The sequence below is a fragment of the Onychostruthus taczanowskii genome, unplaced genomic scaffold (genome assembly GCF_017590055.1).
Source record: "Onychostruthus taczanowskii isolate IOZ18803 unplaced genomic scaffold, ASM1759005v1 scaffold1, whole genome shotgun sequence".
Lineage (NCBI taxonomy): Eukaryota > Metazoa > Chordata > Aves > Passeriformes > Passeridae > Onychostruthus > Onychostruthus taczanowskii.
The window spans coordinates 5,411,608-5,428,250 of record NW_024496525.1 but is presented as its reverse complement, the minus strand read 5'-3'; the positions used below and the strand labels follow the sequence as shown (position 1 = coordinate 5,428,250).

The window sequence follows — 16,643 nt, the reverse complement described above, 5'->3', positions numbered from 1 at the left end:
CCATACTTGCAACACTGCCAACCTTTCCTCCCTCTTTGCCTGCGTGCTTTTGCTAAATCTTGAAAGCTGAGCTGTGTAAAATCGCACAAGATTGTGCTGAGGTGCCCTTGGCGCCTCTTGGCTCTGTGAAGCACTAGTGGTTGGACAGAAATGCTGTTGCCATACTCATCCTCTGACCCCCCCTGTCTATTCATCCTCACCAGAGGATCAGCCATCCTTACCCCACCATTTATGTCCCTGGTGAATATCTCGTGTCTCAGTGGTGCCCTTCCTGGATTGCTCTGTGTGCAACCACAGGCACCAGCAGTGCAGCTTTGCTGCTTGAGGCTGCGCTGCAGAGCTGCATCTGGAGGTCATGCAGCTCTTTTTGTGATGGCTGCAAGCACCCCCATGTCTGTTCTGAGCACTTTAATGCCAACCAAAGACAGCATAAAATCCCCTTAGCTTTTCCTTTCCCTGGACTCTGGAAACCTGTAAGGGCTAGACACCTTACATGTACTCCTCACAGATTTACACAGGGGTAGCCAGGCACAGAGTTTCTCTTTTCTTCATTGCTCTTTCTGCAGAAAGGTATATCTTGCTGAGACTTGCAGAGTATACCAAATTTTTTTAACGAGGAGGTGGTGGTCCATTATGATCCCAGTAAGAAAAGCATTCATATTTTGTAAAGTATCTAAAAATGCCATGTATTATAGATAACACCAATCTTACATCCCTTTAGATGCAGAGAACCCCAAGCAAAGAAGCATTTCCTCATGTCATGCAGATGTGGTTCATAGCAGAGATTGGTCCCCTTTCAGTCTTTTAAGGTATTGTAAGATTCTTGTCTCAGGAAACAGCTCTATTTAGCATATCTACAGTCAAACAGAAACCGTTTGTCTTTCTGCACTGTTCAGTAAGGGCAGGGCCACATATGCTGTGTTACTCAGGACCAGGTGGGAGCTGCCTGTGGTCTCCTCTGTAAGGAAGAGCTGCCTGAGTTTCCTGTTGGGTTTGGGTTCTGTGCAGGGCAGCACAGGCCTGAAGGCCCTGTTGTGCAGGCAGCACAGCACAGGCACCAAAGGCATGTCGTGTGCTCCAGAGGCCACACTGTGGCTATTGGAGGGGAATGTTCTGCATCCCGTAAGGCAAGGACAATGCTGATGGTTCCAAGCAGTGCAGAAACACAAATGAAGGTACAGGGAACATATCCACCAATTTTTGCAAGCGAAGCTGAGGACAGGAGAGTTTTGAGAGAGTAAGACTCTATTTGCTCTCATAATCAGACCCTTGGGGCACAGGAACAGCATCTTTTTGAAGGACACAAGGACCATTGAGTTTCACAACTACATGGGGCACAAAAAGTGGGGAGGGGAGTCAGCAGTCCCACATGTGCCTGTCACTTTGCCACTTTCAAGAAAGATGCAAAAATACTCATCTGGTTTAGCTAACATCTGCCAGAATTCTCACCTAGGAAAGGGGAAGGATCAAACAGAGATGCACTGGAAGGGCAGAGCTTGAGTACTATTCAGATACCACCATCTCAGAGTGACTGAGAGGAGACACCTGCATTTTTTGAAGCAGTTTTCATGGATTGTCATCACATGTCTACATGTGAACTCTTAGTCTAGAAAATATTTTTTAAAAAGTCTTTAGTGGTGGCTGGCTGTTGGATGTCTGCCAAGCCACTCTTTCAATCCTCTTTAGCAACAGGAGAGGTGGAGAGACTAAGAGAAACCTTACAGGTCAAGATAAGGACAGGGAATAATTCATCAATATTTTGCCCAACATCATGGGCAAAACTGACTTGACTTAGAGAAGATTAATTTAATTTATTGCCAGTAAATAACAGAGTACACAGAGAGATATAAAAAGAAAATTAAAACCACCTCCCCCTCATCTTTGAGCAGCATCAGGTACAACTCTGAGCTGGCTGAAACTGTCTCTGTCCAATGTGGGGGAACGCCAATCTCTTCTTACAGCCTCCCACTACCAACACGGTTCCACATTAGCTCTAAATAATCTAACTTTTCTCTTGCAACCAGAGCTCAAATGGTGTCAAATTGTGCTTGTTCTCTCTTGGCTATCATAAGGGAAAATTTTGCATGGAGTAGAAAAAATTCTTGTGTAGGAGATGCCTGTCATTTGTTCAAAAGAGAAAAAAATAAATATTGCTGTCACATTCTTTGTTGGTTTTGGAAACTCAGCATTAGACAATCTTCCCCTCCATGAATCTTTTCAGCTCAGCACTGATGAGCATTTCCTCCTGTCTCCCAGGTGAAGGGTCCAGGGGTTGGCCTGCTCGGTTTCTCCAAAGGAGGTGAAGTGTCCCTTGCCATGGCTGCCTTCCTGAAGAACATCATGGCTGTTGCTTCCCCAGTGGGAAGCATTCCCGTTGTGGAAAGCAATAGGAAAATTCCCTCTGTGACTGTTACATTGATTCCTCTCTGCTATGATGGATAAAAAACCCCATGCTTTGACATGCATGAACACAAAGCCAAGGCCACCAATTCCAAACTTCTTGACTATTCTGATGTCATTAATGATCCCTTTCAAGCCCCTGGCAACCAAAGCCGGATCCCACTAGAGAAAGCTGAGGCACGGTTTTTATTTATGGTGGGCCAAGATGACCGTGTTGTCAAAAGTGAGTATTATGCCTCTGAAATCTGCAAGCTTCTGCAGGCTCAAGGGAAGGAAAATTTCCAGATTCTCTCCTACCCTGGAACAGGGCACTGCATAGACCCTCCCTTTTTCCCTTTGTACCACACAGGAAGCCACCCCGTTTTCCACAAGCGAGCAGTCCTGGGTGGGGAGCTCAGGGCTTATTCTAAAGCTCAGGTTCATGCTTGGTCACAGATCCAGGCTTTTTTCAAAAAGCATTTAATTGTTAACTAATGTGCAACAAATAATGTGCAAGTAACATGCAATTTTGAGCAACGAGATCTGATAAATTCTGCTACATTTATCAGGTCAAACCTTGTCAGAGCTGTACCAGTACAACTACAGTATCTTTCATGACTTTGCACATCCATAAAACAGAAAAATTGATCTTTTATTTTAAAGCTGTTACATTGCTTATAAATTTTTCTCATTTTGCATGCCTCCTTCAGGTACTGAAAGGTAGCAATAAGATGTCCCTAGAGCTTTCTCTTCTTTGAGCTGAGATGCTTCATCAGTGTTAGGGGATCGGCTGTGATGAGCCTGCCCTGTCGTGGGTGCTGGCAGGGATGCAGCAATGGCTCCAGGCAGACTTGGCATCTCCCAGGGCACGGCATCTCCCAGCATGTGTGTGCCCACACCATTCCTGCCACAATTCCCCCCACCCCCGCCTGTGTGTGGGAAACTGCATGTATAAAAGAAGCCTTGGCTTGAATGCAGAGACAGTGTACTGAACAACTCCAGAGCCATGAGGCAGGAGCCCCGGGACAGCCCCCGCCCAGGGACTCTCCTCCATGGCCCCCGCCATCCGCCTGTCGCCCGCCACCCGCAGCCTCTTCGATGAGCCGCTGGCCATCGCCGTGCAGGTCAATAATTGTCACAGCTGTACCAGTACAACTACAGTGTCTTCCATATCTTTGCACATCCATAACACATAAAATAAAGGGGTTTGCCTTTTCTGTTCCACTCCCAACCTTTTTGCTCAAGCATCAAGAAAAGGAATGGTGTTTTTTGCATTAATCTTTGATGAAACAGGTCATGTGCAAAATGCACAGTTATGTTTCTTCTAGGGTGGTTTCTATTCCTCTAATACTTGACAGTGCTTTCCATGTCACTGCGGTCTCTACATGCATATGCTGTCCTCAGGTCATACTAATGGTCTCTAATGACAATTTTGGATCAGGGATTTCACTGCTCTTCTGGTGACCCTGTCATTGCAGTGGACACATCTCTGACTTCCGTGCTGCTGGAAGTGTGTAAGAATGGCTGCTATGGCCACGATGCTGGGCTGTCTCTGGTTAAGCCTTGGGAAAGGTTGTTTGCCTTCTTTGTTGTTGGGGTGAGAATTGCAATAAAGAGTCTGAAACTTAGAAGCCATGTAATCATTTGTTGTGCTTTGGTTAGAGGCAGATTTTGCATCTTGACCACTCTGCCATCCCAGGGTGGATCAAACATCCTGTTGGTGGAAAGGCTCTGAGGGCCTTCTGCCCCTCCTCAGCAGAGAAGTCACACTCCAAAACATCTGTGTACAACAAACTGCCACTGGCACCCCCAACTGCTTTGCAAGGACAAAACTGGGGGCCAGGGAGCACCATTTCTGTCAGACCTGGAGGGCCCTCCTTTGTGAACACCATCACTTTGTGCAACTGTCCTGGGTTTCTCCACTTTGCAGTTGTCCTCCAGGCAGCTTGGTACACATGGCGCAAACCTCAGAGCCAGCAGCTGCCTCAGGCCTGTCATGTTTTCAGCACCTGGGCGTCCCCATTGGAGCCCTTCCCTGCCCATCATGTTTCATAACAGATGTTATCAGCAGCACTGTCTGACACCTCTGGGCCTGCCCTAGCATGGATAAAGTTCTTTGTTTGAGCGTGGGCTACAAGAGAATGTGACAGAGCAGGATGGAGGGAGGAACATAAGTCTCAGGGTAGCTCATGGCAATGCCATGTGCTGTCATTGCACAAAAGGTACAAGACTGCATGTCCCAGGAGATGCCAGGAGAGCAGTGCTGGCTGGTAGGGCTGTCTCTGCCTGAGATGTTCCCAGGCCTGCAGCTTGGCTGAGTTAGAGGCAAAAAGAGCCTGCAGGAGAAACCCAGGAAAGAAGGATGCAGCTGTGTCTGTGTCCAGTCCAGCAGGCCTTCTGTAGAGAGCAGATAAGCACACTATGCATCAAAGAGTGTCTGGAGAGAGCATCTGCCTTTTGGAAATCTTAGTATCATAGAATAGTTCAGGTTGAAAGGGACCTTAAATGCCACTCAGTCCAACCCCCCATGCAATAAGCAAGGACATCTTCAACTAGATCAGATTGCTCAGAGCCCTGTCCAACCTAGTGTTGGATGTTTCCAGGCATGCGACATCCATTGCCTCTCTGGGCAACCCAGAACAGTGTTTTACTACCCTCATTGTAAAAGACTTCTACCTTATGTCTAATCTGTATCAACTGTCTTTTAGTTTAAAGCCATTGCCCTGCTAAGAAATTTTTCCTCATTTTTCAGGTCTCCTTCAGGCACTGAAAGGTAGCAATAAGATGTCCCTGGAACTTTCTCTTTGAGCTGAGATGCTTCATCAGTGTTAGGGGATCGGCTGTGATGAGCCTGCCCTGTCGTGGGTGCTGGCAGGGATGCAGCAATGGCTCCAGGCAGACTTGGCATCTCCCAGGGCACGGCATCTCCCAGCATGTGTGTGCCCACACCATTCCTGCCACAATTCCCCCCACCCCCACCTGTGTGTAGGAAACCGCATCTACAAAAGAAGCCTCGGCTTGAATGCAGAGACAGTGTACTGATCAACTCCGGAGCTATGTGGCAGGTCAGTGCCCGCTCCCTGAGCCGGGCCAGCTGCCGTGGCTGGCAGAGGCGGCTGCCCTGGCCCGGCCCCGCGCCTGCAGCCCCGCGGAGCCGCGGCCCCGCGTGGAGCCCCGGGACAGCCCCCGCCCAGGGACTCTCCTCCATGGCCCCCGCCATCCGCCTGTCGCCCGCCACCCGCAGCCTCTTCGATGAGCCGCTGGCCATCGCCGTGCAGGGCCTCGGCCCGCGGCAGCAGGTCACTCTGCGGACGTCCTTGCGGGACGAGACCGGAGAGCTCTTCCAGGCCACTGCCCACTACCAGGCGGGCGACGACGGGCAGCTGGACCTCGCCCGCTGTCCGGCGCTGCCGGGAGGCAGCTTCTCCGGCCTGGAGCCCATGGGGCTGCTCTGGGCTTTGCAGCCCCAGAAGCCTTTCTGGCGGCTGGTAAAGCGGGACGTGCAGAGCCCCTTCCTCCTGCAGCTGGAGGTCTTTGAGGGCCACGGGGAGCGCCCCGGGCGGCTCCTGGCCCAGGCGCAGCACGAGCGGGCGTTCCTGCGGGACGGGGTGCGCCGAGTCCCGGTGCGAGAAGGCAGGATCCGGGCGACGCTTTTCCTGCCCCCCGGTGAGTACCAACTGCAGCCAACCGGCTTTCTCTAACCGGTGTTTTGCTGGTGAAAGTTGTTCCATGACCTCTGTGAAGGAGTCCATTAAAGCCCCATGTCCTTTCCCCCATCCTTCCCTCCCCCCTCCCATGCCAGTGACTATCCTGACCATGCTTCCCAATTCACCTGCCCATGCATGTGCCAGGACACAGTTGCAGAAGGGAGAGGAATAACCATTCTTACTCGGGGCTTGAGGTTAAACCAAAAAAAAAAAAAAAAAAAAAAAAAAAAAGCCTGAAAAACAGCCACGAAGAAATTCACGGCAAGTGAATGCGAGTGTGCAAGGAGAGCTGCTGGACAAGGAGATGCAGCATACAGTCGTGGGGAAGGGCTCTGTGACAGTCATTGACATTCTTACTCACTGGGAGGGGTTGGGATTCTTCCTCCTCCCCCAACAACAACTAACTATAGAACTACAGTAACTATTTGGTGACCATGGCCCAACATATTGGGGTGAGCATCATCAGTTTTTGAAAGAGAGAAGAAAGAGGAGGGGCTCAAGAACATTTACAGAGAATAAATCTTTCCAGCAGGAAAGGCAATTATCTAATTGCTCTGGGAAAGGCACAGAGCACCTTTCTGAGACTGTAAGGATTGCCCAAGACACCACCTGTCTCCAGCATCTTCTGAGCAGCTACACTAAGCCTTTCCTGCCAGAGTCCAGGGTGTGGGAAGGCTGATTTCACAGACTTAGCAACCCGCCCAAAACAAGGCCAGGACTCCCTCCTCTGCCTCACCTCTTCCCCACCTGCTGACCAGGAGAGGGAAGAAGCCACCTGCATACACTTTATGTCCAAAAATACCCCACTTCCCCTGAGCTGAGGCACTTTCAGTAAGTCAAATGTTAGTGCATTTCCTCTGAGTCTCCTGGCCTCCACCCTTTGCCTGGGTTTTAAAATGATAAGCCCTTGCCAAAAATTGCCTGGCATTTTGAATTGTTTTGTAGGCACTTTTTGACTTGTTTCCTAGGCACAGGATAAAAAGCATTTATTTCCATCCTACTGCCAGCACAAACAAGCTTCAACTTAGCAAGACTGTAAGCTCAGTTTGTAATCAGTATTTCTCTTAGTTCTATTTGGAGATGTGTTTCACAACCGTGATCTCACCACACTCAAACTGTTCTGCACTGAGATACCCCGTCATGATTTTCAGTTCCTGAGCCTGCTCTCTACAGCACACATCTCCACATTCAGATTCAGTAGTTGGATACTCCTCAGCAAAGGACCTAAGGCCATGTAGAGGCAGAGAACTCAAAGGGCTTTTGCTGCAGTACTCACACCTCCCTTGAGCACCCCCAAGGCCTTATTCAGCTGTACCACCCTTTCTGGGCTTGTTCAGTGCAAGTCCACAGAACCCTGCCACACAGCTAAGCCATGGGCCACAGACAACTGCACTCCTGGCCCCTGGCCACACAGCCACTGCTCTGAGTGCTCACAGCCCGTGAAGAGCCAGTAGATGTGCTGTTGCCTGCATGCAAACAGCCACAGAAGGAAGAGCACAGCAGCGCTTTTGACAGCAGGGCTCTCCATGGTCCAAGGCAGAGAGTGAACAGATGCTGTGCTCTCTCTCTCCTCGCCTCTGTGACACCCCGCAGCACATTCCCACCTTCCACCTGCAGCCTTATCTGCAGATGCATGGGCCACTGTGGTGCAGGGTCTGAGACTGTGGCAGAAGGGCATTCTCCAAGGGTGGGAGGCATGAGCACACTCAGGCCTGTGGCTCTCCTGAAGCCAGAAGTAGGTGTGAGCTAGGTCTTCTCTACTCCCCAACAGGTCCAGGGTCACCTTCTCTGGCCTGTGGCTTGTGGAGCTTTCTGGCAGGTTGCAGTCCCAAAACCAATCAGGTTGAAGGAATGCAAAGCATTCTCTTTCCCTGCACTGGCTGGACAGGTTCAGGATTCTCCCAGGATGAGGAAAAGAGCATCCTGGACCAAGAAAGATCCAAACAAAGATCTGCTGATCACCCACTGAGATACCTGTGGCATCCTGTGCAGAATTTGATACTGACTGCTGCCAGACACAACTGGTAAAGAAACAAAGTACTGGTTTGGGTGACTTACAGTTTTTCAAGGGATCACAAATATAAAAAGTCACAATACAATCAAAAAACCTTACAGTTTCTAGTTTGCATTGCATCTATCAAACCATGATACCTTGAGGACTTTTATAGTGGTAGGTGAAGCGCTTGTTGTTACAGGGCTGCTTACAGGACAAGAATTTAGAACAAGATTCTTTTACCAAAGACTCTCCTCCTGTTGGCCCTAAGCACAACCCACACTACTGCTGATTCCTAAAACAAATAAAGGTTTGCACCTTACCTAAGAAGTTTTGCTCCTGCACTTTTTTTCCTCTGCAGCACACTCTAGAATTTTTTCAGGTGCTGACATGGCACAGCTGACTGATAGTGTCTTTCCTAAAAGATGCTTTTCTGCAGTTCCTGTTTGGTACCTTGTTTGATGTATTCCAAACGAGAGAAACATGGAAAGGAGTCATTTCAGGCAATTTTGATCTTTGTCTTGTTTGCTCCAGGAGAAGACACCTTTCCAGGGATCATTGATATACATGGACTTGGAGGAGGTCTTTTTGAGTCCAGAGCAAGCCTGCTGGCCAATCATGGCTTTGCCACGCTCGCCCTCGCTTATTATCAATTTGAGGATCTGCCCCAGGAACCAACAGAACTCCACCTGGAATATTTTGAAGAGGCAGTGAACTATATGCTGCAGCACCCACAGGTAGGAACACCCGTTTCCTCTGGTTTCCAGGAACTGCTCCTGTAAAGTTCTCTCACTTTGCCCAAGTCATCTTTGGAGGAAGCTGCAGAAATACTCACCTTGCAGGACTGGCTTTTGCAAGGATTTTGGGTGTCCGAGTTCTAGGAAAGAGAAGGGGCAAGTATTCATGCACTGGAAGGGGAGTGGAGAGAGATCACAAAGCAACATCACGAGACAGATCAGATGTAACCAGGTGGGAAGTGTGTGCAGGAGAAAGCCTTCATGAGTTGCTACCAATTGTCCTACAGTTTCAAGAGTAAAAAGTAAAGAGCATCTGCCTGGGTCTAAGACTAATAATTCACAGCTGTGACCTACAAGCTGTCCCCAGATGGATGAAATCATGTCCCCCCACTCCTGGCTGATTTCAGAGCACCAGGGAACATTCTGCATGTGAGTGGTTTGAAGTACAGTGTGAGGAGGAAGTATAGGGGGTGTGGGAGGGTGTGCCTGTCAATTGTCCAGAAGGAAAAGTAATCATTGCCATGAATTTCTTCATGTGGTTTTGGAAACTCTCAGCATTGGACAATCTTCCCCTCCATGAATCAGCTGTTGTGATAGCCCCCTTACCTTCACTGTCTTCCACAGCTCTTGTGTCACCAAGCATGGAGGAGAAGGAATTTTGCTGAAGCCTCCAGGACCCTTTCCCTTAGCATCTGCTCCCACATATGGTCAAGCCCATGATCAAATCCAGTAATGTAAGCCACAGAGTGTTGTTCTCAACAATAGGAATAGTTGCCACCCATTCAGGGCAGACAACATACCCAAATGCTAGATGATAGAACACCTCACCTGTTTGGAGAGAAAGGGTAATTTCCATCGTGAATGAAAGACTGCCCAATATCTCTGACCACTTAATATTTCCAATTAGGGCGATGCTTGAGATTTCCTTAGATGCTTCCACTTCTTTCACACCTCTATGACAGACACAAGGAGCTCAGAGCATGAGGCATCCCTGCCTTCATCTCCCAGGAAAAGTGAGAGCTTCAGGAAACAGCTCTCCTTCTGCATTTCCTTTTGGATCAGAAGATTCATCTCTGCCTAAGATGGACTGAATGACCCTGTTTTTTAAATCCTTGCACAATCCATTAGAAGAGCCACATGTTTCCTGACCTACCTAAATAGTCTGTGAAAGTACTCCTCCCTTCTTGCTCCTGCATCCCTGACCACCCTAACCATCCTTTCTAATACACGCGGCTGTGCAGCTGCCTAGGCCGGGCAGAGCCTGGTGGAGACATAACCCACCTTGCCCATGCCTTGGGGTAACGAACAGGGAAGCAGAGCCGGCAAGGAGTCAAGAAGCAATGGCGAGCCTTGTGCTGGTGTGGCTTCTCCCCGCCTCGGCTGGAGCTGGCCCTCGCTGCGGTCCCTTGGCTGAGCGGCACGGCACAGTTCGGCCGTGCCGTGCAGAGCTGTCCCATCTCTGTACGGCCTGTCCCACACCGGCCCTTCCTTGTCCAGTGAATTCCGACTGCGATTCTGCTCGCTGGCTCATCTTCTCTCCACGTCTCCTGCCCGCAGCCACCGCCCGGCCCGGGAGAGCTCGGGGGGACACCAAGGAGCTCGCCGAGTCCCAGACGGCCTTGGATGAAGCCTCCCACAGCCGGGGAAGGCAGCGGGGGGAAGACAGAAGAGGAGGCGGGCATGCAGGAAAGTAGGGAGGTACGGAAATCGGCACGGAGGAGGGAATCGGGCGGGCGGGACAAGGGAGCTGCCGCCCCGCTCCTCCCCGCCGGGGCGTGCCAGCGGCACTCCAGGCCCGAGCCCGGCCCTGGTTTCGCGAGGATCTGCCCCAGAATCCGCCCTCAGAGGCGGGAGCGATCCGGAGCTATGTGGCAGGTCAGTGCCCGCTCCCTGAGCCGGGCCAGCTGCCGTGGCTGGCAGAGGCGGCTGCCCTGGCCCGGCCCCGCGCCTGCAGCCCCGCGGAGCCGCGGCCCCGCGTGGAGCCCCGGGACAGCCCCCGCCCAGGGACTCTCCTCCATGGCCCCCGCCATCCGCCTGTCGCCCGCCACCCGCAGCCTCTTCGATGAGCCGCTGGCCATCGCCGTGCAGGGCCTCGGCCCGCGGCAGCAGGTCACTCTGCGGACGTCCTTGCGGGACGAGACCGGAGAGCTCTTCCAGGCCACTGCCCACTACCAGGCGGGCGACGACGGGCAGCTGGACCTCGCCCGCTGTCCGGCGCTGCCGGGAGGCAGCTTCTCCGGCCTGGAGCCCATGGGGCTGCTCTGGGCTTTGCAGCCCCAGAAGCCTTTCTGGCGGCTGGTAAAGCGGGACGTGCAGAGCCCCTTCCTCCTGCAGCTGGAGGTCTTTGAGGGCCACGGGGAGCGCCCCGGGCGGCTCCTGGCCCAGGCGCAGCACGAGCGGGCGTTCCTGCGGGACGGGGTGCGCCGAGTCCCGGTGCGAGAAGGCAGGATCCGGGCGACGCTTTTCCTGCCCCCCGGTGAGTACCGGCCATGCCGGGCTCCTTCCCCCACGTTGCTACCTCTACTTTCGGCCCCGAACTCGCAGGCTCCCCTGGCGCTCCGCACCAGGCAGAGGACAAGGCGGAGCTGCGTCTCGCCGGTAGGGACGGGACACTCCTCAAGGCGTGGCCTGATCAGCCCCACCAGCTTTGATCTGCTGGCCGCACTCCTCACACGGAACAGCCTCCTGTGGTGTGTGTTTAACTGACTTCTACTGCACATGAAGGCATTGATCACAGTACACTGTTTTTGTTCCCAAATGCCATGGGAGGTGGAGTCAGCCAGTTTTCAAGGCACCTTTCCTCTATCTGGCTGTTTTCTAGGAAAATCAGGTAGTAATTCTTTTGAGTAAGTGGAAGATGCTCTCCTAAACTGTGGAGTTTAAGTCTGAGGCTTCCCTTTCCAGCCTCTCCACACACCCTGAACTTAGTAATGTCCTAATTGCTGTAGCCCAAGTTGCCTTTTGCTGCCACATTGTCCCCAGTTCTTCCCTGTTTGTGAGCAGGTCAAGGAAAACATTGGAGAGACTTGCCCTGGCAGTATTTTTGTCAGAAAATAATGCAAAGGGTCTGTGAGGTGTTCAGATTGCCTGACAAATGTTGTGTTGTCCTTCCATCAACTGTCCAGATTTCTGCTAATTTTCTGTAGGAAGCCTCATCTCTTGCATTCCCTTGGTTCTCTAATAGCCACACCCCCACCACATCCCACCTTTCCTTCCGTCCCTGATACAGAGGTTTTCACCAAGCATATCTCTGGAACCCCAAGGAGCTATCTATGTATCACATGCCTTCCCCTCTCCCCTTTCTTCCCTGTCTGTCCCAGATAACTCTTTCATGACAGTGCTGAAATCATATGTGCTGTGCCAGCCAGTGCCCTGGGCTCTGACTGCTCTGACTTCATCTGTCTCCTTGAGGCTGGAGGTGAATTTCTGGTTCTTGCTTGTTAGACACGTTTGATGTTAGTCTGCAGACACCTGAGGGAAGCCTCACCCTCCCTCCTGAGCAGGAATGGAAGTCTCCCTCTTAGCCTCCTCCTCTTCTCCTTTCCAAACTTGGTTAGTACTTTGCAGCAATCCCTCCCAGCTCTGGACTTCAGTCCCTGTCTCATGATGAACCTAACTTAATGCTTCCCTTACCAGGTAAGCAAGGCTGGTTTCAAATACTTTCTTGTCTTAATCCCAGAATAAATGACTGAGGTGCATTTACACTAAAATTGAGAAGCTGGAACCATCAGAAGATGGGATTTTTTTTTTGGATCAGCCTTCTGAAAAATGCACTAAGGAGAAGCTGCTGGGTATTTCTGAAGCAGAGCATAATACATTTGCAGTGAATTTACATGATACAGAGAACTAATTGTGACTGTCAAAAGATCCCTACTCTTCCAGCTGCTTGTTTCCTGATGTTATCTAAAACATTAGCAGACCTGCTAATTTGTGCTAGTTTGTTTAATCTTGAAGCAATGTAGCCATTTCATTAAAACCGTCACAGTAATTTAGGACTCTCAATACCATTCTGCTGCTGTAATTTTTTTTTAAGACACATTCCCAGACCTATGAATTTGGAATATAAATTAAAAATTGTGGGTTAATGTGTACTGTTATGTGGTCTCTCTCAGGAAGTGGCCCCTTTCCAGGAATCATTGACTTGTATGGAGCTGGAGGAGGACTCCCTGAATACAGGGCATGCCTGCTGGCCAACCATGGCTTTGCTGTGCTGGCTCTGGCTTTCTACAGCTATGAAGATCTCCCCAAAGGGATGAAGGAATTCCACCTGGAATATTTTGAAGAAGCTGTAAACTATATGTTACAACACACCCAGGTTGGTTTGTTCATTGACTCTCACTACAGTGAACTCTCATTAGTTAGGTCCTGTCAGACTACAGATGGGGCAGAGCTGCTGTACTTAAAACAGCATGGCTGTTGAGTTTGCTGTTACTGTTTTATATCTTTAACTCCCATTACAATGGCTCTCTGGCAAATTATTCCAACTCTTCCTTTTGAACTGGCCAAGTGAAACAGTGACACATTGGTCACATACTGGGAATTTCTACTCCATTCAACCCAGTGTCATAACTAGGGTGCTAGTTTCCTGGAGGCTTACTGGACTTGCAGTGGGGATTTTAGATTTATGCTCTGTAGAATGTCCTTCAGAACGAAATGTCCTTTTCAGCTGTGGAGCACATGACAGCCTTCTGTGATCCAGGTCTCAAGGAACCCAAGGAAACTCAAGGAAATCCACCAATACACATTTGATGCTGTGTATTTTATAAGCTCTTAAAATCACTCCAAATGTTGGTATTTCATAAGTGTGGGTTTTAGTAGCTAGTTATGCACTTAGGGATCCTTCTAATTCAGCACCTCTTGGAAGAGAACCCTGCTCAATTCAGCATCTCCTTATAAGTAGCTGTGAGTGACACTAGCTAGAATTGCACAAACCAACAGTTGGTTTCTCTAGAGAACGAACAGAAATACATTCCTCAACCTCAGAAAGATGAGCAGTTGTTAAAGGTCTTGACTGCTTTTTAGTCACCTTAACCTTAACTGCTCATGCCACGTCTCTGCCCAAAAAAATCTGGAAATTGCTTCCCCCTGCATTTTTTTCCCTTGAGAGCAGTACAGTACCATTGCCTCCCATTAACACCTCCACGTGTTTTTAATGTGTTGCAGTTTCAGCCATATTTTGTAATTTCCCCCTTCCCATATTTCAAAGTCAGTGGGTTTGAAGCCTGTTACACTCGTAATAAGATACAGAAGGTATTAATTGTCTCAGAGCCTATTTGCCCCTGAGAGTCTATGGATATTGAAGCATTGTGGTATTAGCTAATCTTCCAGTATCCTTACAGGATTTCAGCACCCAGTAAGGTTATTAACTATTCTAGTTAATTTGCCTTGTGTAAAAGAAAATGAAGGTAACCTAGTCTAGATTGACTCCAGGGGACTGTACAATTCTCCTAGAAAAATGGTTTTAATAGGTTATATTTTTAAGATAAGTTTTAATGAGTAAGCTACCTCAGACTACTTCCTGTGTGTTAGATACCAAACATTCTAGAGAAGCAGGAGAGCAGGTCATGTGAAGCCTGCTACCCCACATCAGCTTCTGAATAGGGGAACCTTGAACATAAGAAAAACATTAACATAAGTGGTGACAATATCACAGTCATTGCTGACTTTGAGCATTTTGCACTGCAAGAAAGCAAAGGAGGAGGAGAGGAGGCCTCCCCTGCTCTTTCCCTCTTCTTCCCTCAACTGCATTATAAATAAAGTGAATCTGGGACTGCACTTTTGCAAGCACAGCTGTACTCTGTGCTTCAGCTTGTAGCTTTGTTAGGATGATGCTGCAGTCTCAGTAGGGCTTAGGATCATAAATCAAGCACAGAACAGTGCCTAGGATCCCTCAGACATGGGCCCTGTACACAGAACCTCAGATGCCTGTAGGTGGGGTCCAAATTTGGGATAGACACAGCTGCAAACATGGCAATATATTAAAGAAATGGCATGCCATGGTTCATTGCTTGTGGTTTCTCTTCTCTCACCTCCAGGTTAAAGGTCCAGGAATTGGTTTGCTTGGACACTCTAAGGGGGGTGACCTGTGCGTCTCCATGGCCTCCTTCCTAAAGGGCATCACAGCCACTGCCCTTATCAATGGCTCGGTGGCAAATGTGGGTGCGGTGCTCCACTACAAGGACATCACCATTCCACCCCTTGGTATCAATCGAAAACGCATCAAGGTCAGCAAGTCTGGGATTGCTGATGTTATTGATGCATTGAACAGCCCGCTAGAAGGGCCTGACCAGCAAAGCTTTATCCCTTTGGAGAAGGCTGAGTGTTCCTTCTTGTTCATTGTTGGCCAGGATGATCACAACTGGAAAAGTGAATTCTTTGCAGTTGAGGGGAGCAAACGTTTGCAAGCTCATGGGAAGGAAAAGCCTGAGATAGTCTGTTATCCTGGAGCAGGACACTACATTGAACCTCCCTTTTTCCCAATGTGTGCAGCCTCAATGCACCTGCTATTTGGCAAGCCTGTGATGTGGGGAGGGGAGCCCAAGGCACACTGTGAGGCACAGATAGATGCTTGGCAGCAAATCCAAGCTTTCTTTTGTAAACACCTCACAGGCAAGCCATCTGGAACATCCAGTAAGCTTTGATATGAATTGGGTTACTTTACAGATGAAGATGCTGGTTTTGTTAAAATGTTTTGTTAAACTGTTTTGTTAAATAGCTCAGAATGAGAACAAGGAACATCAGAGAATAAGCTCTTAGGTTTCTTGGAGGATGATGGTGAGTGAAAGCAAGAAAGCAGCTTCCTTTTTACACCCTCTAATCTGGGTTAGAGGCCTTGGCCTCCTGTTTTATGTAGTACAGGGTTATAAACTGTGGAAAACAAATGGTGGTAAGGCTGTGTGCTTTGAGTGTGAATTGAAGCAGTAGGTAACTCATCCAACCTGAAAACTGGGATGAAAACATGCCTTGGCCTTCTCAGAGGAGATGTATGCCATTGCCCAGCTTTGTGTTCTAGTTCCAGTATTCCAGTTTTTCTGGAGGCAGTAATCTGCCTCCAGTAATCTTTCTGTTCTCCCTGTGCACTTCTCCCTCCTTTGTTGCTTCTTGCCCTTCTCTCAAACCACTAAAATGCATCTGCCTTAAAAATATCTAATATTTCACTTACCAAAATACTACTGTGCCAGCACCCTCAGGTAACACTTCACATTTATAGGCAACAAACAGCCCATAGCTTGATGTGATGTTCTGAGAGCATGCAGTAGAAATGAGATATTTAAACAGTCTGTGGAAGTTCGTAAGCGTGAAGAAACAACAGAACAGGTCCTGTTAGTTGTCATCCTGAGTGTCTCCTCAGCACGGCTGGGTATCGCAGTGGAGATCCGCAGCACTGTCGGAGCTCCCTGCCTGTACGTTCCCCAAATGCCGTCCCAGCTGCCAGCTCCTAAGGGCTGCTGAGAACAGCCCGGCGGCGGCGCTGGCACGGCGGCTCCGTGAGGCGGCCTGGCAGGGGCCTGGGGCGGCCGGCCCGCTGTGGCGGAGCGGGGCTCCGGCTGCACGCCCGCTGCTCTCTGCGCAGCGGGGTGAGCGCTCAGCCCCGCCGGGACCGTCGGTAGCTCTGTGCACCCAAGCGTGGGGTTGAAGGAGAAGACGCTGGGAGTTGCCGGCGCGTTTGCACTGTGTCCCCGAACACGTTGTACCCGCCAGCGCCTGCAGCCCGTATCCGGCTCTGCTGTTGCCTGTGCGTCAGGCCCGTTTGTGCGTTTTGTATCCACCGTACTTGTAATGGATTAAAGTGAAACTTTAACCGCTGCCCACGGCTCGCTGCTCCAG

General features: G+C 49.9%; 1 protein-coding gene across 5 annotated transcripts; it reads left to right on the top strand.

Annotated features, from left to right (window-relative positions):
- Positions 1-5,413: 5,413 nt before the first annotated feature.
- On the top strand, positions 5,414-16,622 carry LOC121332976 (acyl-coenzyme A thioesterase 1-like). 5 transcript variants are annotated; one of them, XM_041398980.1, is made up of 4 exons: positions 10,021-10,753; positions 10,784-11,292; positions 12,929-13,131; positions 14,852-16,622. In XM_041398980.1, the coding sequence occupies exons 1-4, from the start codon at positions 10,440-10,442 to the stop codon at positions 15,455-15,457; spliced, it is 1,632 nt and encodes a 543-aa protein (XP_041254914.1). In that variant the 5' UTR covers positions 10,021-10,439; the 3' UTR covers positions 15,458-16,622. The 5 variants fall into 5 exon arrangements, with proteins under 5 accessions (XP_041254931.1, XP_041254914.1, XP_041254906.1 ...); XM_041398972.1 differs by having other exon boundaries at positions 10,021-10,765; positions 10,796-11,292; XM_041398997.1 differs by lacking the exons at positions 10,021-10,753; positions 10,784-11,292 and adding an exon at positions 5,414-6,045.
- Positions 16,623-16,643: the final 21 nt, after the last annotated feature.

Bases quoted from the DNA above. Each gene is read 5' to 3' on its own strand.
- LOC121332976 (XM_041398964.1), top strand. From the start codon at position 10,440: ATGAAGCCTCCCACAGCCGGGGAAGGCAGCGGGGGGAAGACAGAAGAG. The intron at 11,293-12,928 runs GTGAGTACCGGC...GGTCTCTCTCAG, and splicing joins GACGCTTTTCCTGCCCCCCG to GAAGTGGCCCCTTTCCAGGA. The intron at 13,132-14,851 runs GTTGGTTTGTTC...TCTCACCTCCAG, and splicing joins ATATGTTACAACACACCCAG to GTTAAAGGTCCAGGAATTGG.